A 25,689-nucleotide genomic window follows, 5' to 3' on the forward strand; every position below is an offset into this window, starting at 1 on the left:
TTGTGAGATGATATATAATTTACTTCCTTCAATTAATTCAAGTCAAAAAAATTATTCCAACCACGAAGATGATTTTATATCTTTATTACAAATGAAAAAGAATAGCAAGTCGAAATATGCTATACAATACAAAAAAATCTTATAACGGCATCGAAAAGAATAAAACATCAATATTTTTGCATCTTGGAAAGGAAGAAAATTAGCGCATCTCGAAGTCTTATTAGCAATAATAGCCATGTCTGTCCCACTATATAGATTTAGGTTAAAAGAACATTTTTAAGATTGAAATATATTCTACCATCACAGAGAATAAGATTGGACAAAGATATATTAGATGATAATTTTATATACAAATAAAAATTGAAAATAAAATTTTGGGATAGCTTTAATGCGTGTTTTATTTTTCTATATTTATCAGAAAATAAGATTAAAATATTATCTATAAAGCTATATATATATGGGCATACCATATAAAAAATAATATTACTGAACCTCTATGAATATTTTAGGGCGAACCTGAACCGAACAGATATATCAAAAGGTTCGATACTCTTGATATATATATATATACTAATCAAAATAAAGTATATTTAGTTATGAAAAAAAATAATTAACATTTTAAATAATTAAAATCAATTAAGGATGACTATAAATATTCCTAAAACTTATGGGAAAAAAATAAGGGTCAGATCCAGATACTAGTTCGATTTTTAAAAACGACCAGATTAAGATTTTAACCTAAATAATATTATGTAAGCCTGGAGATTTTGCTCATAGATGGGACTTCTGCCAAATCATACATAATATTACTTTAGCTAAAATTTTAATCGGGCCGTTTTTAAATATTGAACGAAATAGTTTGACAACACTACCACATACTTTGGCATTGGTATTCTCTATTTTTGAAAAAATAAGAAAGAAATTGAATGTTACTAATTCATTATATATATCATAATATACGTATAATATTAATATAAATAATTATAAATATAAATATGGTATATTTTTATCAGTCAAATATAAATAGTTTTAAAATTATAATAATAAAAAAAGCATGATTTAATTATGACGAAAATAATATATTTTCTAATTTTAAATGCGAAATAAATTAAAACTTTCGAGCAATTGACTAATTCTTTAAAAAAATTGGTGCTATAAATTGTATCAACAGAGTAACCAGCACATAATGGTTTTCAAGGGACTGTGAATGTAATATAAACCGGAAACATTTTGTAAATTAATAAAATATGAGACCAGATAAGAGAATAAACGTGGAAAAAATGCTATAAATAATCAAATAAGAATCCCTTAAATATAATCATTATACATTCATGGCTAGAACACAAATTTGACAATTATTCAAAAAAGTATAAAATATTTTAAAATAAACAATTAATTTTCGCGGAGGACATATCTTTTTTCGTCAATAGTTCTGTTTTCAGCTAATTGAATTCTCAGCTTTCTGTTAGATAATTTATATAAAATTAATGTAAAATAAGATATCATAAAATAGATTTAAATGTATCTTTCCTTGTTCAAATTTAAATTCACTTTCTATGAAATAAATATCTGGGCATAAAACAAATGTTAATTATAATTCTTTCATAAAAAAGTGCAAAATATATATTAATTGTTGACCTATTGTCTAAATAGAGACAATCTTTAAAGTTTTGAATTAAGTTGCCGATTTCTTCACCACTAGAAAAAGTTATAAGACCGTACCTGTGGGATTTTTAATGCATTATTATATAATATAAATATATAGTACATAATAGTAAGAGGTATAACATATACAGACATTAATTTAACAATTTCCATATATATGCTCGCCAAATTTTAGTGAACATTATATTTACTGGCGAAAAACATTTTTGTTAAAATATAAAATAATTGTTTGATGGCACCGACCAGGGATGCGAACCTGGCAAAATTTTGTATGGGTTCGGTTCGGTTTAAGGTTAAAAAATATAGGTGGGTTCGGTTCGGGTTAGGTTCAGGGAAATATTTTTGAACCTGGGTTTGGTTACATGTTCAGCTCGGGTTTAAGAATTTTTGAATTGATAAAAAAATTCTATATTTAAATCATAATTAAAAAACTAGACATAAATTTGGTATAAAAAATAAATTTTTTATTTTATTTATAGGCAAAATATAATTAAATATACACAGCATAGTCATGTATCAATTTTAAAAATTTTATTTAGACGTATTTCTTTAAATTACAATATCCAATATAATAATTTTTACTTTGACTTGTTCACTTTCATTTTCCTCTAATTAATAATCTTTGAGAATAAATTAAAAATTAAAAATAAAAGGCGTAAATGAATTTAATTGTCTAAAATTTATTAACAATCTAATAGGAATCTTTGAGAATAAATTTTAAAAATGGAGTAAATGAATTAAGTTGTTTAAAACACTTCACTTAATTGGAAATTTGAAAATATTATAAAACCTCAAGTAAATTATTAATATTTGTATTTACAATTATACAAATATCTTATATTAATATAAACAATACACTGAACCCGGTTGAACCCGGGTTCAAATAAAAATCCCGAGTTCGGTTCGGGGTTTTGGAAATTTTATAAACGGGGTTAAGGTTCGGTTCGGGTTCACATTTTCTCCCAGAAACCCGGGTTTTCTTCTCCGGGTTCGGTTTGAACCCCTGGAACCGAGTTTATGGTAGTGCTTAAATATTTTTAAATTATATATTTTTTTAATGAAAAAATATGCATTCTTATTATATATTTTTCGCATTTATTTTATGTTACATTTACATAGTTATTCGCTGGCCCGGCTAGATTATCCAGCCCGAAAAATAGTATAATTTTATAAATCGGGTGTGGGACATAAGATGAAGAAGTGCAAGTTTGAAATTTTTTTAATATTTTTTCCAGTTGGGTTTAAAAATAAAAATACATGCTTGGGGTAGATTTTTAAAAATAAATTTAAATTATAACAATTAAACAATCGAAAAATCACATGATAAATTATTTAGCATTCATGCTCTTCTAAATATCTTCAATTCCCGTTTTTAGAAAAAAACAGCCAAATTATTTAGAATAGCCATATTTACACGGACCTGGCTAAAAAACTAAGCCGTGTTAAGCTAATTTTAGAAAAAAATGGAGACCGTCTAAAGATGTGATTTCTCTAGGAATATTATAAATATTATACCGATTTAATAATCTATATTTTGTTTTTCGAAAGAATATAAATTCCCGAACATATTCATGAATATTATCTCGGTCACGGTGTCTTTTGTAATTTGATTCCAGATCCTTCCACAATTTTCCCAATTACGAGATGTAAATTATCATTGGGATTAATGAAAGAAATCCAAAATTGGCTTTGTAAGAAAGAACGAAATAACTAAATTCTTCTAATCGAAAATATATTTTAAATATAATTATATCCTGACAAAGTTAATCTTTAGAGCCTTAACTTATTAGGTGTTTTCGAAGAATTAGACTATAGTCAAAATAGATTGATTTACTAAATGGTAATTCAAAGTTAAATATTTTTTAAACTTCTTTTATATAGACTTACGAAATTCTGAAAAGTGTACAGGTTTGATATATCATCAATTCATTGAAAGATTGATCCCGGATACATCATCGGAATTGATGAAATTATATGAAAATTTAAATATAATCGTTATTTGATCTTCAAAGTTATGTATGGAGTGGAAGAATTTGTAGGGAAAACATACTTCTAAGCGCCATCGGGAGCAGAAATTCAACCCAAATCTGAGCCATTAACCCGGTATTAACTAGTATTATCTACCAATCCTAAACCAACCGAATCTATAAAAATGCCTGTGAACCAGTTTGAACCTTTTGATATTTTAACTTTTTTAAAGATGACAGTTTCTAACTAAATATCATCTAGCTATTTGAAGGTGCCAGCTATCTAAATTGCATATAGAAGTGTTTTCAGCCCTCAAATTTATTTTTCCTCCTTATAGATATAATTTAGAAGAGAATCCTAAAAATATTTTAACGGTATATGGCTTAATATTATTTTTTAAAGAATAATGATAAAATTTAAAAAATAATCTTTTTACATAATTCTAATACGCTTGTATGCGGAAAGGTCTGAACAGGTTTTTAAAGGCTCCAACAGAACTGATATTATTATTTTTTACGAACTCAACCTGAACCATAACCGTTATTTTTATCTGAACCTAAAACGGATTAGGACCGACATTAGTTATAGGTATAATCCCAATACAGAGCGGCCAAGGATAATGGCATAAATAGGACAGATTGCTCTGTAGGGAGAGTAAAATTAAATTTTTTACGTATTATATTTATCTCATATATAATAAATTAAATTTTCTTTCCAAATTGAGATTAATATAAGGTTAACCAAAGGTTATCTTCATCAATCCCAATGATATGTAAGGTCTCCCATCGATTGTTTTCTAGTGAGAAACATATATATTTTTTTGGATAAAGCTATCAATAACCATAAATCAAACTAAATATTTGCTTCTCTAAAATTAGTTTATGATAACTAGTGTTGTTAAACGGCTCGATTTAAGCCTATTTTTAAAAACGACTAACTCAATATTTTAGCAAGAAAATTATTGTCTAAGCCTCGAGATTTCGTTAATAGATGTTCAAACCTTTGTGCTACCTATGAGCAAAATCTTATGGCTTGCATAACATTTTTACTAATAAAATATCGGCTCAAAATGAACCGTTTAACAACATTAATGATAACTTTACATTTATTATTTATAACTTTTTGTTTCTAATATTAATTTTAACATAACACCTAAATAAAGTTCAAAAAAAAGCATATCATTTAAAATGGATTTAATCAATATAATTTAAGTCATTTTTTGCAATTCCAGAAATGCCCATTTAAGCAGTATGGACGCTTATGGATTTACTAAAACTCAAAATGGATAGATTGTGGAGGTAGGGCAAATTACAGAAGATATGATAACCTGACCGCGAGATAATACCAATGAATATAATAATATTTTAAAAATACATCGATCTTTAAATTAATAAAATATTTTTATACCTCCCATTACTGACAAGACATTACATATGGTCTAATAGATTCGCCAACCAAGGGTGCTCAAATTAAATTTAGGAGTGCTAATTAGTCCTGCACGGGCTATCCGAAGCCCGACCCGAACCTCGGGCTCGGATATTGAAGACTTTTTCTAGGACTTGGATCGGGCTGAATTAAATATTTGATCCTCAATAATCATTTTGTATTATCAAAATATCAATCAAAATCATATGTCATTTTTCATCATATTCTTTTACAATTTCCATTTTCCAAACAATTTCCTTTGATTATGATTTGCATTGTAACAAGTTAAAACTCTATTACTTATATACATCATATTCTATTAGGTTAAATAAAATATATATTATATTCTACACTTAGCCAACAAAATCTTGAGTATTAACCTATTATAATAGTTATGAAATATTAATTTGAAAATTTATATTTTTATCTAAGATCTATTCAATTAAATAGCCTCGGATTTTTATATTTAAATTCAAATTCCAATTTTCTTAAATCGGGCTCGGGTTGGGCCTGGAACAAAAAATTTGTGTTCGTGATAACTTACTATAATTTATAAGATTTGTATTTATTATTTAAGATAAGAAATATATAGCAATATGTTTTAAGATATTTAAATCAATAAATTTTTCATTCCCCTTCCTCCTTATTTATTGCTAATGGTTTAATAAGCCGAGATATAAGATTCCCTTCCATATCACGTTTTTTTTATCAATCCCATTTATATCAATTAATTTATAAAATCTTTTATTATAACAAACAAAATTATACCCTTTGGATAGGCCGAATCTATCTTTAATCAATGCGATATCCGTGATTTTACCGTAATTAGAAAACATATTGCGAAGTTCCATTATTGTAACCTACATTTAAAAAATTCATAATATTTTTAAAAAATTTTAAGAAATACAATTGTATTCAATTTTTAAATTGGTATAATTATAATATGATTTCATAAATTCAAAATATATATGTTAAAGAATCAATCACACTTATAAAAAGCGACATAACAAATTATAAAAAATAGCCTGACGCACAAAAAATAATGACTCGAGTCGGAAAAAATGAACAGAAATATGACCCAGCTCTTTAGAGCTGACTCGGCTAAGCCGTTTAAGAACACTATCCCAATTTATGTATTGAGTATAAATATTAAAGAGATTAACAAAAATATAAGAATGAAGATTATGGATAAAAATAACTTAAATAATAATTTTTTTAAATAAAATTTTAAAAAACAAATACAAATATTATAATTAATCATCCAGTTGGTATGTATTCAGGAGTCAAAACCGTAACGTATATCGGTTCGATTTATGTTATTCATATAAAAATAACGATTCAGGTTCGGTTCAAAGAATTTAATTATTTCGGTTTGGAAAAATAGGTTAAAATATGATCATTCTCTTCTAGTTTAATATATCCAATTTAAGAATATTAAAGATAATATCATTGGCATCAAAAGAAAGGAGCACAAAATAAAAAACTGCCCCCTTAAAAATCTTAATTTTTGAGCACTATTAAGGTTAATTAAAAAATTTATTTGAATTTAAAATTTCTAAGACATTTAAAGGCATTCGCATACAAGCGTATTAGAATTATTTCTTTAAATTTTATTATGGTTATTTACAGTTATCGTAGTCCTAATATTATTTTATTTATTAATCAGTGACAACATTTATTCTTGGTGGCAGTATTTATACCATAACAAAAACGAATATTATACTACCAAGTATTCCTATGAATATAGAGGAAACCATTGATTCTTCGCCCCATGCCGTCCCCTATCCCTGTTTACAAGTAATATTTTTTGGAGGAATGATTTTGATTTACTTTGATTATTAATATATTGTAGATTTTACCAGATATTATAATCTTATTGGTTTAGGTCACAAATATTTTATTATAAATGCTAAGATTCTTCTTCATAAAATTATCAAAATTATGTCACTAAATATGAATAGGCTGCAAGGATTCATTGATTTTATAATAGTGCAAATATATTTATTGTTTTATATATTTTATATAGACAAAAAGGTATAGATTAGATTTTTTATGAACAATTCGAGACACCAAAATAAAAAAACCCAATTTATTATGTATAGAAAATATTATGCAATAAAATAAATTCAATCAAAAGGAAGGCATCGAATTCCATCTTCAACGAATTTTGTGGTGTGAGAATAAAAATTTGAAAAATTATATGCAAAATAACTGCTCAAACGCGTAGCAATAACTTCTAATCGGTTAATTGGTTTAGGATAATTTGATAGGTATTGATTTTTAAAAACTCAGAAAAAAAATTCAATTAGATTTAATTGTGGTAAATAAGTTGTAAAAATATGATATTGGAATAATTTTTACTATTTATTCTCGCTAAATGAATAGGAACATTATCCATTATTAGCAATGAATTCGATGGTAAAATTGTAATTAATTCATCGAGGCATATTTTGAATTTATCTATAATTGTGAATTTCAATCCACTTATTCCTATTGTGCATAGGACTAATATATTTCTTCCCTTGGAGGGAAGTGACTTCAGATGATCTTTTCCCAAGAGGTGCCCACCCATAGTGCGAAATAATATGGGTATTAAACCCTGTCTCGTCCAGGAAGAATACATTTTCAAAAGAAATATTTTTCATCTTGTCACAATATTCCTTTCGAATTTGAAATATATCTGGAGCGTTTCTCCTATCTCTTTACCAATCCTTTTCCGGCTAAAACCCATTCATTTAATACATTTTGATATAGCCGACTCGCTCACATTTATATATGGCGGTAAGTGTACTATTATATTTTTGATGGTATAGCCGTTATTATTACCAAACAATTCAGGTATATTAGATTAAAGTTCTGAGTTGTCTTTTTTCTTCCGACCTTGTTATTTTATTATATAAATAAAGGGTAGTCCTAATAATCAGGGAAAGTTTCCCCCTGAAACGATAAACTTTCGAATGGATAGATCATGGGCAATTTGGGCTGATCAACAATTGGTTTACTCAGTCATATTTTAGCCAATTCCATTTTTTTCATCGCTCCAATTACCATTTTTTTCCGCAAACGAATAGGATCAAAATTTGGTTGGTCGTGAATATACAAATTTTGTAATGTCCGTTAGACATTTAAGGGAATTTGATGGGATAGGTGAATAACTTTGGTATCTATTTTTTATTTCAGATAAACCCCCCCTCCCCCCCCCCGAGAAAATAAGAAGTTTCCTTAGGTGTATCTAAAATTATGTATATTAGTAAATAATCGAACATTATATTAACAAGTCTGAAATTGGAGATAGATTCAAAATACTAGCGATAGTAAAATATGACATTTAAAAAAGAATAGAAATATAGTTTTTAATAGGTAAAAAAATTAGATTTAAAAAAAAATTATTAGAAGTTTAAAATTAAAATTGTCGCTAATTTAAAAAAAAATTATTAGAAGTTTTAAATTAAGTTCTAAAAAATAGCGGAGGTTTTTAAAAACAATCATGTTTTTCTCAACATTTTCTCTCAAGTTTTTAAAAGTTTTCTAAAAAAGGTTGCATTTTTTTCAACAAGATTTTACAATTACGGAAAGCAAAATAATTATATTGTAATGTTTTTAACATATATGGAAATGTTTTTCAACAAATCATATTATTACTGTATAAGATTTTGACTCTTGGTAGATAAAACCCTTTTAAACATTTTTGTAAATTTATTAAATATGTTTTATTATATATCGAATTTACTTTTAGAATCTATTATAAAATATAAAAAATGCTAAATCAATACTTACAAGCAATTAAATATAATTTTTTAATATACAGTGGGAGATTTAGGACTAAAGGCATATTTGAATTAATATTATATAAAAAATTTACAATAGGAAATATATGCAAAAATTACATTAACATTTCGTGACTGAATGACTCTGTGAGAAGATTGTTTACGTTTGCATAACAATGTTTATTAAACAATTTATAGTTTAAAAAGAGGGTAAATATCCACCCCTCCACATAAAAAAAAATAAGCATATATATTTTGCCGAAGTAAATCCGCGCTAAGTAGTGTTGTTAAACGGCTCGTTTTGAGCCGATTTTTAAAAACGGCGAACTCACTATTTCATCTAGAATAATATTCCAGAAGATTTTGTTTGTAGAAGGAACAAAGGTTTGGACATCTATTAGCAAAATCTCAAGGATTAGGCAATATTTTTCTGACTAAAATATTGAGTTAGCCATTTTTAAACGGCTCAAAACGAGCTTTTTAACACTACCGCTAAGTATTAAGATGATAAACTTATAAATTCTAAGGTAAGCTAGATTTTTTTTAAGATATATATTTTTATAACAGAAGGGGACAATTGTGTTTATGTGCAAGATTTAAGTTTAATACTGGGAAATGGGTTCCTGAATCAATATATAAAATATAAGATAATTAAAAAAATATTTTTTATTACTAAGCACTTTAAAACTAAATTTATTTTTAGAGAATAGTGATAAAATTTAAAACATTTTATTTACATAATTCTAATACGCCTGTATGAGAGTGCTAATAAATGTTTTTATGTAGTGTGTTCATTTCTTTTGAAGTCAATGAACTATTATATTTTACAGTTTTTCCAAACCGATATGATTAAATTTTTTGAACAGAACCTGAACTGTTACTTTTATCTGAATCTAAATACAAATCAACACGCCGGGAAGCAGGGGGGAAAATCCCCCTCCCCAGCTAAAAAATCAAGATACCGGATAAAATATATTTAAAGAAAATTACTGATTACTACATCTTATTGCTTATATATTCCTATTTACATTTATCTATAACATTCACAGCAAAAATAAATATGCCACTAATTTATTCTATAATTAATATCGATTTTAAATTTTCACCATTTTAAAATTTCTCAAATTATTTGAAACTTTTTCACTGCAAAACTATTGAAAAAAATGATATCTATATGATTGAGACTATGAGAATAGCTGAGAGCATTATATTGGATGTCATTGTTGAGTCAAAAGCAGAGCCCTATAAATTTAATATTTATCTATCTCGACTTGGAGCAAGGCAAGCCCATCGTTCAAATATAAATATAGGGTCAGTAGAGGAATACCATAGAATAAATCTTTTATTCCCCTCTTGGATTTTATAACTAAAATGAATGTAAAGTTTTCAATTAATAAGGTAGCGTAGCACTTATAAATCTGCAAATATTACATAGGAATTCTTTCGAATCTATTTCAATTCTTGTTAGAGAAAAATTAAATATTTGACAGATTTTTATTGTGAGGGTGTTAAGGTATCCCAATGCCTTACTAGCTGAATGCAAACTATAGTACAAAAGGTTAAATATGGTTGATAATGTTTTAAAAAATGCGATAGATGCATCGCAATTTCAAACACATTTAAGACTATTTTCCTAATGTATAAAAATTATTATATATTTTTCTATCAATGAAAAACATTTCCCTCTTTAACAAGAATAAAAACAAACTTGAGAAATAGTGTTGTTATATGGCTCGATTTACGCCGATTTTTAAAAACCAAAAAAATATTGCCTATGCTTCGAGATTTCGTTTATAGATGTCTAAACCTTTGTGCCATCTATGAGCAAATTCTTCAGGCTTGCGTAATATTTTTCTTTGGTTTAGCCACTTTAAAAATTGGCCTAAATTGAACCTTTTAACAACTTTACTAAGAAGTATGGCCTTCTTAATAATAGCGAGTTAACACTAAACACGAATGAAATCATTAAAAAATTAGCTCAATCCAGGAAATATTGAATTTTATATTATAAATTTATAATATGCTTCTTAATTATATTTTTTACCACGGATAAACCATATTTTTTTCCATGAATATTTTGGAAATTTATATGTGCATTAATCTATATATCCAATATTTTTTTAATATTTTTTTAATATAGTTTTAAATTTATAAATCAAATTTTATATACTTAAAAAATTTATACTTTTTTTACAAAGTTCTTTTCGAGACATTTATTTAATACTGATTCATACGCCGATTATATATATCTAATATTTATAATCAATTTATATTTGAATTTGTGCGTTAGAAATTGACAATATTTTAGTCGCTAGTAGTGTTGTTAAATGTTACGCGGATTCATTCCTTATGATTTTACTAATTTCCACAATCACATGCAACAATATTTAGAGTTGGGTTATCATTAGGATGTTATAAGAATAAACTAAGATGAACGATAATGATAATTTGAGGTTGAGGTTCAGGGACAATAAAAGTAAAAGCAGCGGCGTTCTTTCTACTCTACTGTGAAATAAAATGCAATCAAACCATGATATTTATATCACCGATTACCGATTAAATTTAAATTTGTAAAAATAATATATTTCCAAACATGACCCACCCGAATTTTTCTTTAGTTCAGTACCATCCCGAAAATGAAAAATTTCCCAACCAACTGGTTGGTAGATTGAGTTTTGCAGACCCTTTAATAATCATGACCAAAAAGATCGATAAATACAAAAATCTCAACAATTTCCTTTTTATTCCATTAGTCACTTTTACAAATGATTTTTGCAATTAACCTATGAGTTTTTAAAAAATCTTGGCAGCAAAATTCGGCATTTCACCAACAAAGCCAAGGAATTTTGATATATTCGTCAAAAAATTAAATAGAAATCTTTAGATATAATATGGTTCCATTTTGGGAACACAATTATAAAATTGTATATTATTCTTATAGTGCTTTCATAGTGTTTTAATTTTATAGTGCTTTCATAGTGTTTTAATATTATAAAAAAAATTTTTAATAAATAAAATAAATTGTCATAAAAATATACTTATAAAATATAAAGCCTGCATGCCGGGCTGGTCAAATTTATAAAAAAATTATACCAGGGTGGGCCTAGGAAAAAATGTAACGGGTTGGGCAACTTGTACTAAAATTTTTACAGGGTCGAAGAAGACGATTTGTTTTATTTCTAGAAAGGTACCATCATCGAGGTTGTGAAACAAATAGAATGATTTTTTAAATTTTAATTATATTTTTATATATTTATTCTTTCATCGAAATGATTATAGAAGTTTATAGTAAATATATATCATATTTTTATCGAAATAAATGGATACAATATAGATTATACATTTAGGAAATTCAAAAATCAAATATTAAAAAGACTTTTTGCAAAAAAAATTTTAGAATTTTAGATAAAATTTTATTAAAAATATTACTTGAGCATTCTAAAAGATCAAAAAAAAATTGTGATTTTTCATCAACCTAAATTAAATTTTCAACATAATTTCTTATTATTTAAATATGACGATGTAATTGTTTTGTCTTTTTTAAATTCATATGTTGTTAAATTAAAATAATATCTTTCTTTATTTACTCCATTTTGTTGTATATTTAATAATAACACTCATTTCACCGTATAAGGAAAAACTATTTAATTTGACAAATGGAATAATATTTAAAATAACTCCTGGAAATAATTTTCTTAAAATATAATAATTCTATTTCATTCTATTCTTATTCTCATAATCAAATGCAATATCACATGTTTATGTATATAGTGATCTTTGACAACATAAAAAATCGAAATTCTATAATTTACTCTATAGCTCAAATTACCAACGAATAATCTATTAGCGTATATCGAGTTCTTATGCATTCCCTCTTCAGAATCCCCCTTTTCTGAATTCTCGACGTTTAGCCCAGTCGAATTAGCATGTAGTTCACATAATACAGATGAGTACCTATTTACGGGAATAGATTTCGTAGTTCGAGAAGATTTGAGAGGGGATAAGGCAGGAGAATTGTCCCTCGTGGAACCGTTGCTATACGGGTTTCTATAATGAGAAATGTTGGAAAATGATCTCAGAGGGCTTTTATTGGCAAAATTTGATGTGTTGTTTCTATAATTTTTAGGGTAAATTATTTTGTTTGTTATTATGTTTTCGGTACTTTCGCTCAAGGCGTTGAGCCCTTGGTTAGAAAAATAGGAATGCATCAATTTGAGTCGGCCTTTGAAAATAAATAAAAAACATTTTATATGCAATAGTATATATAAGGTTCACTTTTTATAAATCAAGGTGTTAAACATTAAAAGTAAAATATAATTTAATTGAGAATCAATGTGAAAATCGCTGTCCTGTCAGCTAGAAACGTTTAATAGTCTATAATTAGCAGAGTTGTTAAAAGATACTTTTTAAATGGATCTAGATACAGATACATAGTCTCAAAAGTTATCTAGATACAGATACAGCGTCTAAAAAGTTATCAAGATACAGATACATTTTTTATTATGCTCTTATAGGTTTGCATAAACCTAAATTAATATTATATTGTGAAAAGGTCATGGTAAAGCAATAGAACTTGTTGTTGCTTCCTCTTCTTCATCGATATAGATCTAAATAAATATATAAACTTAAAAATTTAGTTATAAAATAAAATTTACCATTTCCATATTGTAATATTAAAATTTGTATGGTTTATTGATAAACTCGGACATAATATTTAAATTAATGAATATTTATATATATTTTTTATATATAAGTTTTAATATTTTATGTATATATAATTCTTTATTATAGTATTAATAAATATTAATATATAATATATATATATATATTTATTTGTTTCATAAGCTTATATGAAATAAAATAAATTTTACAGTCAAATATTTTTATTTATAATAAAAAAAAGGGGTATATAAAATCTATCTTAAAAAGTATCGAAAACAGATACATATACCTCTAAAAAAATATCTAGATACAGATACCTTTCTAAAAAATCTATCTAGATACAGATACTACATTTTTATATCTAGATACAGTATCTAGATACTTGTATCTAGATACTTTAACAACTCTGATAATTAGTAATTAATGTCTCATTATTCCAATGTTATTTTTTACACCAAATATGAAATTTAGTATAAATAATTCTTTTTAAAAAATTAATGTAAAATGATAAAATAAAATTATGTTAAAATAAGTTGGACAAAAATAAATAGCAGCTCATCTATAATGTTTTATAAAGATCTTCAAAGCTAAGGTAATTTTTAAAAATTATATATTTTCCTCATCCACCTCCCCATTAGAATTAATTCGAAAATTCTTCAAGCCAAATACTATTCAGTTTTGGTTTGGAAGTAAGATGGGTCAAGCAACTTTTTAAGCATTTAATAACCGTCAAAATTTAAATAATTTTTTTGGCTAGTTATTATTTTTATGTAACTCTAGATTGAGCGAGGCCTTAGAACAAATTCTTCGTTATTAGGTTTGAAAGCTCTCAACCTTTATTATTTAATATATGGACACTTATACAATTATACGAATATACTAGAAATTTCCACCAACAATCTTTATTCTCATCTATATATATATTATATATATGTATATATATCAATATTAAAATATCCTCAATGGTCCAATATTAATTATATATTACATGAAATAGATAATGAATTGTAAAAAAAATATAAAAACTTTCCTGTTGCCACATTATTAATTTCTTTTACATAAAGTAAACAAAATACACGGCCAAAGACAGGTTTATTAATATATTTTACAAAAATATTAATTGTAATTATTAGATTCAGAATTTATGAATATGAATAATAAATAAATAAAAATTCCCCGAATAATAAAATTTAATTGATTAAAGATCATTTTTTTTCACAATCCAATTTGTTTTCTCAAACATTAATATTATCAACAATGGTAACGAATGTTGCTTTTACAAAAATTGTGCAAGCATGATATTTTGGTTAGTGTAAAAACACACGGTCAGAAATTATCTTTCATGATCAATTGTTATATTTTAATAGCAGGATTGATATAGTCAATAATCATGATACCTGAGCTGTCTTCCAATCTACTGAAGTTCAAGTCCCAGTCTATTTTTTGCTAAAACTAATTTGACAATACACGAAATTTTTGTGAGTGAAATCAAACTGATAAAAAATTGACTTAACATGTCTGATCCCACCAAAACATGGATATAAATATTTTAATAAATGGGTGAATATATCAAAACTTTTATTTTAGGCAATTCTAAATTCCTTTTTTTTAAATGGTTATTTTAACCCTTAATTTAATATTTTTATAAAATTTATTGTAAAGTAGTGGGTAATGTAAAATATAATTTATGAAGTATGTTTACAATAAATTTTACAAAAATATTAAATTAAGCACGAAATAGCCAAACATTATAATTTTGAAGAATAAAGATATTATTTCTTTTAGATTACTCATTAACTCATTAATGTAGTATAAATAATATAATATTATTTTAGCTTAAATTACATATATTCTTTATTTAAGATAATGCATTTAACAAATAAAAAAAATTTAATACTTATTTTAACACTATATCTGGTAGTAACTAACTTTAATCTTTTAAGTTATTAATTAAGGGGGTCTACTAATTTTAATATTCTGAAAATTTTTTAATAAGTTTTCTTTGAATATAGTTTGATTGAAGGTTGAAAATATTTTAATTGTATGGTTTAAATAGTATTTTTTTAGGAGTTGATAAATACTGTTTATTTGCTAAAATTTATAAATTAGTTTTTGTATATTGTATGTGCATTAATAATAGCATAAACATTAGTTGCTTTAATTATCAAATTCAAAGATACAATAAAAATGTGATTATCTATATATAATTCTAAAAATTTGCATGCAAAAAGTTTGAACCAGTTCTTAAAAGTTCAAACTTAAGATAGTAGTCTTTTTTGTTATTATTTATCTGAACCATAATTGATATCCATTACAGTTTGAATCCCTGTATAATGTTAACATATAATTAATGTTTATGAAAGAAATATAATGTTCTAAAAAGGTATATATATTCTTAATGATGTGATAATTTTAATTTGATTAATCTTTATACAGGTGAATTTTATCAAATAAAAATAAAATAGGAATCCCTTAATATTTGAATATATTATATTGTTAATGTGAAGAGATTAATTAATAACATTTTATAATGACTTACCATATTCACCTCTTAATTGGAATAAACTAGAGCCATGGTAACTTTGTCTTTGCAAAACATTTTGCCCTATTATATAAAATTATCAAAAAATTGAGTTATGATTGAGTACCTCCTGAATATATGTTTTTTGTAGAAAGTAGGCTTTGCCTTCTTCTAAGACAACTATTATATGGAGTGGCATATGATTGAAAAAAATTAAGCCCCTTTTCTGTTTTCTCTTTAAAGATAAAACTTAAATTGTATTTATAACCAAAATAAATTACTATCGTTTTCTTCAATTTTTTCGGTATTTAATAGCATTTTTTAATCGATTGAAAATGACATATGGTGGAAAGATGAAAATAATTAAATTTGAAACAACTACTAAATAGCGCTCATAAATATAAGTGATTTAACAGAACAGAAGCATCATTGGAGGAGGGGAGCTCAAGCCGATTAAATAATTATACGAGCCACCTGTAATTTTATAAGTGTTTCCTAAAATTAATAATTTTAAAAATATCCTAAAAATGGGTAATTAAAAAATATTTCCATAAAAATAATATTTTTAAAAATATTTCAAATAAAGTGATTTCTTAAAATAAATTGCATTTTTTAAAAGTTGAACTACCTGGATAGTAAAGGCTAGTCCCTCCATTGCCCTTGAAGCTTTTATTTAAAGGCCACACTTTACACCAAATAATACGCTCTCTTCGATCTGCTACCATATCTCCCCACGTAACACACACTCATCTAGGTTGAGCTTAAAAAAAGATATAAAGGATATCCCGGGCATTTGACCACCCTCCCATTATATTTTTCCATATTTAAATGTAATTAATAAATTTTATAATTGTTAATAAGTCGTTTTAATTGTTTTTTTCATCGATTTTTAAAACTATTCGTGTTAATTATTAATGATATTCAATAAACATTTATACAAGTTTCATGTTAATAATATTCAAAAAAAGAAATACACAAGTTTTTATTGTTAATGACATTCAAAAAACAATTATATATTTTTTATGCTTCAATAACTTCGAAAAGTCATTTAATTTTATGTTCGGTAACAATTTAAATTAAATATATTGTTATATAACAATATTCTTTTTTGTATTTTTTAATCATTTTTGATTTTGGGATTTGATTCAATAAACTCATCATGTGTATTTAGTTGTTCTCATGGCAGTGGCGTCGCTAGGGGGGGGGGCGCACAGGGGCTCGAGCCCCCTAAAAAGTTTGAATAGCCCCCTGAAGAAAAATTTTTTTTTTAATGGTTCCTTAATATCCCCTTGAGCTAAAAATAAATGTTTTTAATTGCCCTCTAAATAATGTCTTTTATAATTCTATTGAGTAATATATAGATTTAATTTTATTAAAAAATTAATAAGACTATCTTAATTTTTATTAAATAAAAACTATTTTAATTATTATATTAGATTATTACATATAAATTATACTATCTCAGCTTGCAATCAAATTCTATGTTAAAAATATAACAATATCACTCACTAAATATTAATTTAGCATTAACAGTTGAAGCTTAATTGACTTTTATTATTTAAATTATTATATAACCCTAATTAAATAAATATAATCATTTATTAATTGAAAATTAATAATTTAATATTTTAGCCGAGTTCAAAATCACTAATCAACTATATTATTGATTTTTAAATTTAATTATCATGCCTCTTCCTAAAATTATTTCAAGGTCCAAATCCAAATAAGTATAAGAGATTTATTTATAAAAAGTAAGTAGACATATAGTTTATAACCCTCTATTATATATAATTTTTTATAAAATATTAAGTAAAATGCCACTTTTACAGACGTATCTGACAGTTATATAATATATTACAGTTAATATTTTAAAACTTTACTAATAAATGCTTTTGACAATAAATATAAGTAATAATTTGCTTACAAATATTTAACTCTATCTATTTATTTGCAATATAATTAAAATTAAGCGTATTATTATTCATCCTACAATGGATGTAATAAATTAGATATCTTTTCTTCTCTTTTTTACGTGTTTTTAGAAAGCTATTTTCTTCTTCTTCGGAATATAGATTTGAGTTAAATTTTTAATACGAATATATTTTTAATATTATTACAAACTACTATTATTTAAGATATAATATACCAACTAGAGATGGTGCGACAATAATATATAAAATCTTAATTGCTTTCATGATATCACTCTGGTTCTTATTTTGTAGTTACAAATATTTTAACCATATCTACGCACAAGGGATATTACCAATTTACTAGACTTCCTTTTGGGCTTAAGACCTCATCTGCAATTTTTCAACAGATTATGGATCAAATTTTTGGTGACATGGATGATGTCATATTTTATATTGATGATTTACTTATAAATGGAAAAAACGATGAAGCCCATCTTAACAACATAAAAAAAGTGTTTGATAGAATATCATCGTTTGGGCTAATACCTAACTTTAATAAAAGTGTGTTCTTTAAAAACGAAGTGAGGTTCCTGGGTCATGATATTGACGCTAAGGGGATTCATGCTAATCACGACAAAATTGAAGCAATAATTAATATGCCAGAACCAAAATCAGCTGCTGAATTATCAACATTTCTGGGAATGGCTGGCTACTATAGAAAATTTTTGAACAATTTTGCAGAAATTGCCGATCCTCTATATAAGATTGCTAACAAAGAAAAATGGGCTTGGAACCTTGAACACTCTAAAAGTTTTAATGATCTTAAAAAGTTGATTAGTCTTCCACCTGCTTTGACATATTTTAACCCTGAATTACCTATAGGGATAGCCACTGACGCATCGAAATGTGGTTTAGGAGCTGTACTATTTCATATTGAAAAAGACGGTAAAGAAAAACCTATAGCTTTCGCGTCGAGAACTTTATTAAAATCTGAAATGAACTATACCAATATTGAGCGTGAGGCTCTCGCCATTATGTTCGCTATAAAGAGATTCCAGGAATATTTAATCGGCACAAAATTTACAATTATTACTGACCATAAGCCTCTAGTTCACATCTTTACCAAGGGTCTTAAGGATAATAGCACCATGTCCTTAAGACTCCAGAAGTGGAATATTACATTAGGAGGATATGATTTTAATATAAAGTATAAATCCGGTAAATATAATGTTGTTCCTGATTGTCTTTCGAGATTACCACAAGAATGTCATGATGAAACTATTGAAAATATCACTATAATAAATGAATATGGGGATTTACCTATTAATTTTAATCAAATTCGTGATGAAACTTTGAAAGATATGGAATTAAAACAAGTCATAAATGATATTAATAACAACAGGCCTATTATGAATAATATTTATAAAAACATTGAATTGGAATTAAGTATAATTAAGGATTGTCTTTACAAAAGCAACAGAATCATAATTCCGTCTTCTATGAGAAAAAATATACTACAGTCATTACATGAAGGTCACTTGGGAGCAGGAAAAATCAAATCCTTAGCCAAAGATTTCATGTGGTGGCCTGGTATAAATAATGATATAGTAATGGAAGTGAAATGTTGTGACGATTGTAACATATATCATGATAATCCTATAAAGATACAAAAACCATGGGTTTCGGCAACCAAACCGTTTGAAAGGATACATATAGATTATGCGGGTCTGTTTTTCACAAAAAATTGGTTGATAATAGTCAATGCCTACAGCAAATTTCCAATTCTTATTCCTGTTAAAAATATTACGACTGATGTGACTTTAAAAGAAATCTTTAAAACTATTTCGCTATATGGAATATGAAACTATAGTTACTGATAACGGCACTAACTTTACGAGTGACAATTTTGAAAAATTTTGCAACAATTTTGGTATTAAACATGTGCTTACATCTGCCAATCTAATGGCCAGGTAGACGCATGGTGAGAACGTTCAAAACACATATGAAAAGGAATATTAAAATTGACCTAGACATCGCGCTTGGGAAATTTTTATTTAATTACAGAAATACGAGTAATGATACTACAGGTGTTACACCTTCTCAGAGAATGTTTAATCGAGATATTAGAATTAAATGGGACTTATTAAAACCGTTGGAGGAGAAGGATAATAAGATAAACGTTACTTTACCACGTAATAGAACTTTTAATGTAGGAGATTTTGTTTGGTATAAAGTACAAGGTGATGATAAATGGTGCAAAGGTATGATCACACATAAAGAAAGTGATATGATGTTCCGAATTAAGACAGAGAAAGGTATTTTGAGGAGACATTTAGATCAAATAAGAATTAGAAACTGTTTTAACACAATTATTAACTATGACTCTAAGGATTCTTTTAAGGAGGGAAGTGTGGACAAAAATATAAAAATTACTGATAATAATGATATAACACCTATTCCTAGACCTATGCGAATTAAACAAAAACCTGTTTATTTAAAAGACTACATAACTTAAAATATAAAATAAATATTAAATTGCATAAAGTAAATTAAATATTAAAACGCTTATAATAAAACGCAAAAAATTAAAACGCTGAAAATATTATATAACAATCTTGTTGATTTATCATTCGTCGTTTATTCTTATATCCAATATGATGAACTATTATTTCTTATTATTCGCCACTTACTGATGATAATAACAATTTTGAAAAATGATAATAATAACAACTGAGTACTACCAAGCAAGCTATGATTAATGGAGACAACTTACGATAAGGATATCAAGCTTGCGATTTAAACAAACCAACTTGCAAAATCGATTTAAACAAACAGAATGTTACATTATAGTCTAATTTTTAACCTTATTTTTACTTCTGTTTTTTTGCATACAAACTTTTTATAATCTAATTTTGTAACTTTACTTTTTATATTTCGTAACCTTACTTTTTATATTTTGTAACCTTACTTTTTATATTTTGTAATATTTTACTTTTGTTTTTCGTTTTTTTAATATTGTATTCTAATTTTGATTTGTAAAAAATGATATATATACCTTAAGAAAAGAAAAAGAAATGGGCATAATAAAGTTAATTATAATAAAAGATATTTTTACATACTGGCACGTTTATCATGATTCTTTTCATGAAAAGAAAGAAGGAAAGAATTTACCTGCGAGTAAGTAAAAATATATTTTATTATTATTAACTTTATTATATCTTTCTTTTTCTTTTCTTAAGGTATATATATATTTTCTAAAAATATAAATTAGAATATATATAAAAACAAAAAGTAAGGTTACGAGAAATAAAAAGTAATATAAGTTGAATTACAAAAATAAAAGGTTAAATTGAAAAGATAAATTTGAATTCATAAAAAGTAATATAAGTAAGGTTACAAAAATGAAATTATCAAAAAAGTAAAACAATAACCAAAATATATAATATTAATTTATTAATTCCTATAATGTAACAATTTCTAATATGGCATTTTTGCCGTGTAAATAACTCAAGGCTTCAATATATTTTCATAATTTCTTCTAAAGGTTTTTAGTGTTTTTGTTTTATCAATTTATCTAACAGAATAAATTCTGATATGGGTTACCATCGTGAGTGTCATGCCTAGGACTGCAAATTAACCAGCATTTATTATTTGTGTGGCTATGTAATTTAAGATTATTACTACAGCTGCTGAGAGCATATGATCGCATATTTTAGATAAGCAATAATGGTCAACTGTGTAGTCGTTTTTATATCATTAAAAATGGAAGATAATATTATAGAAATTTAATATCATACAATAATTTTCTCGATTACTTATCTAGCTTCCATCATGTCATCTAAGAGGAAGCTCTAACCACCATATAGTTTTATGATTTGGATTGGTCGTTTATATGCTCTTCTTCAAGAATTGTTGATTTAAGGTTTTCTTATTAGTCTATTCTATAAAACATTGTCTAAAATGGTAATAGAGAGTTATATTAGTTTCATGACCTTTTGTCAATGTAAGTTACTAATATTATATTATATTATGTATTATCAATTGAGGCATATATATATGAATATATTAACCTTTTTTATCATTTATAATTCTTTAGGCGCAAAATTTTTTTATATCAACAATCGAAAATATTTTATACTGTAATAAATAGATTTTGTATTAAAAAATATTATTTTTAGAAATGTCTTGTATTATTTTAATGATTTATATGCTAGTTTATTTTGATGCAAAATATAATAAATGACATTCAGAATAATTATTTAGAGTTAGTTAATTTTAAAAATGTATAATACATTAATATAAAACCCGGCCGAAGGCCCGCATATTGGGGGGGGGGGGGTATGGGGGGCGAGTTGAGCTCCCTGAGATTTAAAGGCTAGCGATGCCCCTGTTTTAATTAACAGTTATTTTAACACATACAAGGATAACCATTGGTAGGTTTTCAGGAGGGCAGAATGTTGAAGTGATCGATTTTTTTTTGTTCTTTTTATATGTACTTAAGATATTTTATATTAAAGTTTTAAAATTTTTATTTGTTAAACCATTTATGATTTTTATTATATCAAAATTAACTTTTACTTTTTGTTAAATGATAATAACTTAAACAATTATCTAAGTAGGCAGGGAGTTGGTTAATAAATTTTATTTAAAATAAAAAAAATTGAATAGTAATCACCCATTATTTATAAAAGCTAAAAATATAGATAAATGAAGCTTTGAATTTTTTTTATAAATCTTTAATAAAATGTAGTGTCACAAGCTGATTTATAGTGATACACATTTGAGGGAAAGTCTAGCTATAGGTATTATATATCATTGATTTGATTATGCACTAACCCATAAGTAAAATTAGAAATTGATAAATTTTATCACTTTTCATTCGTTTTTCTTTAAGCGCTTACCCTTTTGTATTGTTGAAAATTAGGGCCGTAGCCAGGAATTTCCAGCGGGGGGGGGGGCAACTATTATTTTTAGAAAATCAAATAATTAGGCGCTCAGAAATTTTTATTAAAAATTTGTAAAAATGATTTTGAATTTTAACATAAATGAATTAAAAGCAAAATTCGATGGTATCTTTTTAACATCATTAATATTAAATTATGTTTAAGTAGATCTTTTATCGAGTTTCTAGTGCTCGATTGAACTCACCCTTACAAAGAGCATTGATACTTGATGATGGTTGCTGAGTTGCATTTATACAGTTCTTTAAAAGCTAGATGATATTATTTTTCTTACATAATATTTACGGAATTTTCAAAATTATTTTTCATTCTGCAGCTATTAATCTTTTGGTTAGTTTTATTTCATGATGTAACGTTCCCATATTTAAGTTTGATAATGATTCCAATGGGTTCTTTATTTGATATGAAATAAACAGGGTCTGGGGGAGGGGGCACTATTTTAAAATATGATAGAAGATTATAATCATCATGTGCAAAAATATCTAAAAACAAACAAAGTAATTAATTTTATAACAATTTTTTTTAGTGAACTCAATTAAGTTCTATTTACAATCAAATTGTAATTTGGAATCAACTTAAAAAATCTAGATAGGATGAGATTAAATTTTGATATGAGTTTTCAAGCCTTAATTTTTATCAAATCAAAAGAATTATAACTACTTTTTTAATAAATTAAATGTGAAATCATTACAATTTATAGCATCCACTATATTAATACCTACTCACTGTAGATGCCTATTTTGTGAATCTATTGTTATAATACCTCATAAATCAAAAAGGCCAATATAATGTATTTTATATTAAAGGTTTAAGCTAAAAGACCAAAGTCTTCATTTGAATCATAAGTGAAAACTTTAGAGTTAAGAGTTCTATTAGAAAAATAAAATAATACTTCACCAATAGCCTCAAAATTCTCATAAATGATGCGAAATATTTCAAAATGACTTGTCCACTAAGTTTTATAAGAGTATCGCCTATATATTTACAGGATACATTAAAACGCCTAAAATATTGTACAATATATTTAATGTGCTTTGCTTTAATACAATCATTAAGCATTTTAGTTAATGATTCCTATTTAATTTTCTTGGATTTCACCACAAAAATAAGGAATAATTATGCTCAGGTTTTCCCAACTTGTTTATTAATTTGTGTAAATTAATTTAAAAATATCTTTCTAAGAATTTTGTTGTATTTTCATTTAGATTTAATTGTAAATGGTGAACTAAAATTTAATAACTAAATAATTTTTTTTTAAATTTTGGGGCCAAAAATTCTTTCGGAAGGCCAGACTTGGTAGCCAAAATTATTAGGTCGGCCTGCCTCCCCCTCCTCTCGTGCCAACGGAGCTTTTGAAAACGCTATCAAACTGGGTAAAAAGATATATGTACAAATGGAAAGAATTTAAATTTAAAATAGGTTACCTATGATTTGGAAAACAAAACTTTTATTAAATGAGTTATTAGTGGTAATAAATATTATTTGATCGTTTTTAAAAAGCCCGATTTGGGTCGATTTTTAATAATGGCCCGATCAGGATTGCAAAAATAAAATTATGTAAACTCGAGATTTGTCAATCTGCAGTTACCTGTACGCACGGTGCGCATATAAAAACTAGCAGTTTAAATATTTATAGGAATTAAAGAGATAGTGTAAAGAACCCATACCCACTTTGTAAGAATTCAATAGAATCTCCCATTAAGTAATAATATCATCATGTCATATTTTATATTTATACAAATTACATTTTTATTTTTTATTCCCCTTTCACTAAAAACAATTTTTATTTATATATTTTATTTTTAACAATAAAAAAAATAACTAATTGTGTGAAATACAAATTGATATTAAAAAACGTTAAAATGATATAAAAAAATGTTAATATAAAATTTTCACCGATTATACAAAGTGAATAAAAAAAATGTCACGTTAAAATGATATATAAAAAAATGTTACTATAAAATTTTGACCGAAAGATATAATCATTATTATTTAACATTCCACCCTCCAAAAAAATTCGGCTTACGATTTCCTTGGATAAGTTGAGTGGAACGCCTTTAAGATCGCCACACAATACGCCACCCATGTTCATGGTGCAGTCTTCTTTTCAAACCGAACGATGGCTTGGTAAAATAAAGGCAGCCCTTAGCTAACTTTGCGATCAGATCATTTGTACATGGCATCGGGCATCTAGATTCCTCTCGAGCAAGATTTATGTTGTCCTTCAGCCAGCCATCCAATTCACTAGTCATCGCATCAACCCTGACATATGGAACTCTCCTCGGATGTATGATCTTAGGCACGGATCGAGCTTCAGGTGAACTTTCTCTTGTCTGATCATGTTGGGTTTGTAGAAGTAAGTTGATTCGAGGTTTTTTTTTTTTGTCAAGATTACCTTCTCGAAATCATTCTCTACGTTACCCACTAAGAACGTTTTTAATATGTTATTGAAGGCGTGGAGCCACATACGCCTTAGCAAGGGGATCTTGTCACAATCCACTACTATGGCCTCTAGCGTTTGTGAGTTACCTTCATGTTCACATTGGCAAGACCTAATATCTTGGCGCTGCCGTCATAACCAGTGAGTTTCATATCCGTCTTATGTATCGTGGTTATGCCCACAGTCTTAGCGGTCAGCTTCGGAAATACAGTGCACCTCGTACCGGTGTCAATTTTCATCAACGTGGGTATATTGTTGATGCTCACCTTTACGTTGTACGCGTCATATCTAGTATCGTTGACCCCCAGATTGTACACTTCTAAATTCTGCAGATTATATTCTTTAAGGTCTGTGTTTGAGTCGTCGTCAT

General features: G+C 26.2%; 1 protein-coding gene across 2 annotated transcripts; it reads right to left on the reverse strand.

Annotated features, from left to right (window-relative positions):
• Positions 1–1,130: 1,130 nt before the first annotated feature.
• Positions 1,131–16,366, reverse strand: LOC135924520 (uncharacterized). Of its 2 annotated transcripts, none has more exons than XM_065459578.1 (7): positions 16,290–16,366; positions 16,136–16,243; positions 16,036–16,092; positions 12,638–13,047; positions 5,827–5,918; positions 1,639–1,722; positions 1,131–1,462 (listed from the first exon to the last, which is right to left on the reverse strand). In XM_065459578.1, the coding sequence occupies exons 1-7, from the start codon at positions 16,324–16,326 to the stop codon at positions 1,393–1,395; spliced, it is 858 nt and encodes a 285-aa protein (XP_065315650.1). In that variant the 5' UTR covers positions 16,327–16,366; the 3' UTR covers positions 1,131–1,392. The 2 variants fall into 2 exon arrangements, with proteins under 2 accessions (XP_065315650.1, XP_065315649.1); XM_065459577.1 differs by having other exon boundaries at positions 1,133–1,462; positions 16,027–16,092.
• Between the last annotated feature and the right edge of the window lie 9,323 nt (positions 16,367–25,689).

Source organism: Gordionus sp. m RMFG-2023, chromosome 2 (assembly GCF_954871325.1).
Source record: "Gordionus sp. m RMFG-2023 chromosome 2, tfGorSpeb1-WG-v2, whole genome shotgun sequence".
NCBI lineage: Eukaryota > Metazoa > Nematomorpha > Gordioida > Chordodea > Parachordodidae > Gordionus > Gordionus sp. m RMFG-2023.

Bases quoted from the DNA above. Each gene is read 5' to 3' on its own strand.
- LOC135924520 (XM_065459577.1), bottom strand. From the start codon at position 16,326: ATGCTATTAAATACCGAAAAAATTGAAGAAAACGATA. The intron at 16,093-16,135 runs GTACTCAATCAT...TTTATATAATAG, and splicing joins AAAAAACATATATTCAGGAG to GGCAAAATGTTTTGCAAAGA. The intron at 1,723-5,826 runs GTATAATTTTGT...AAAATCCCACAG, and splicing joins AGATTCGGCCTATCCAAAGG to GTACGGTCTTATAACTTTTT.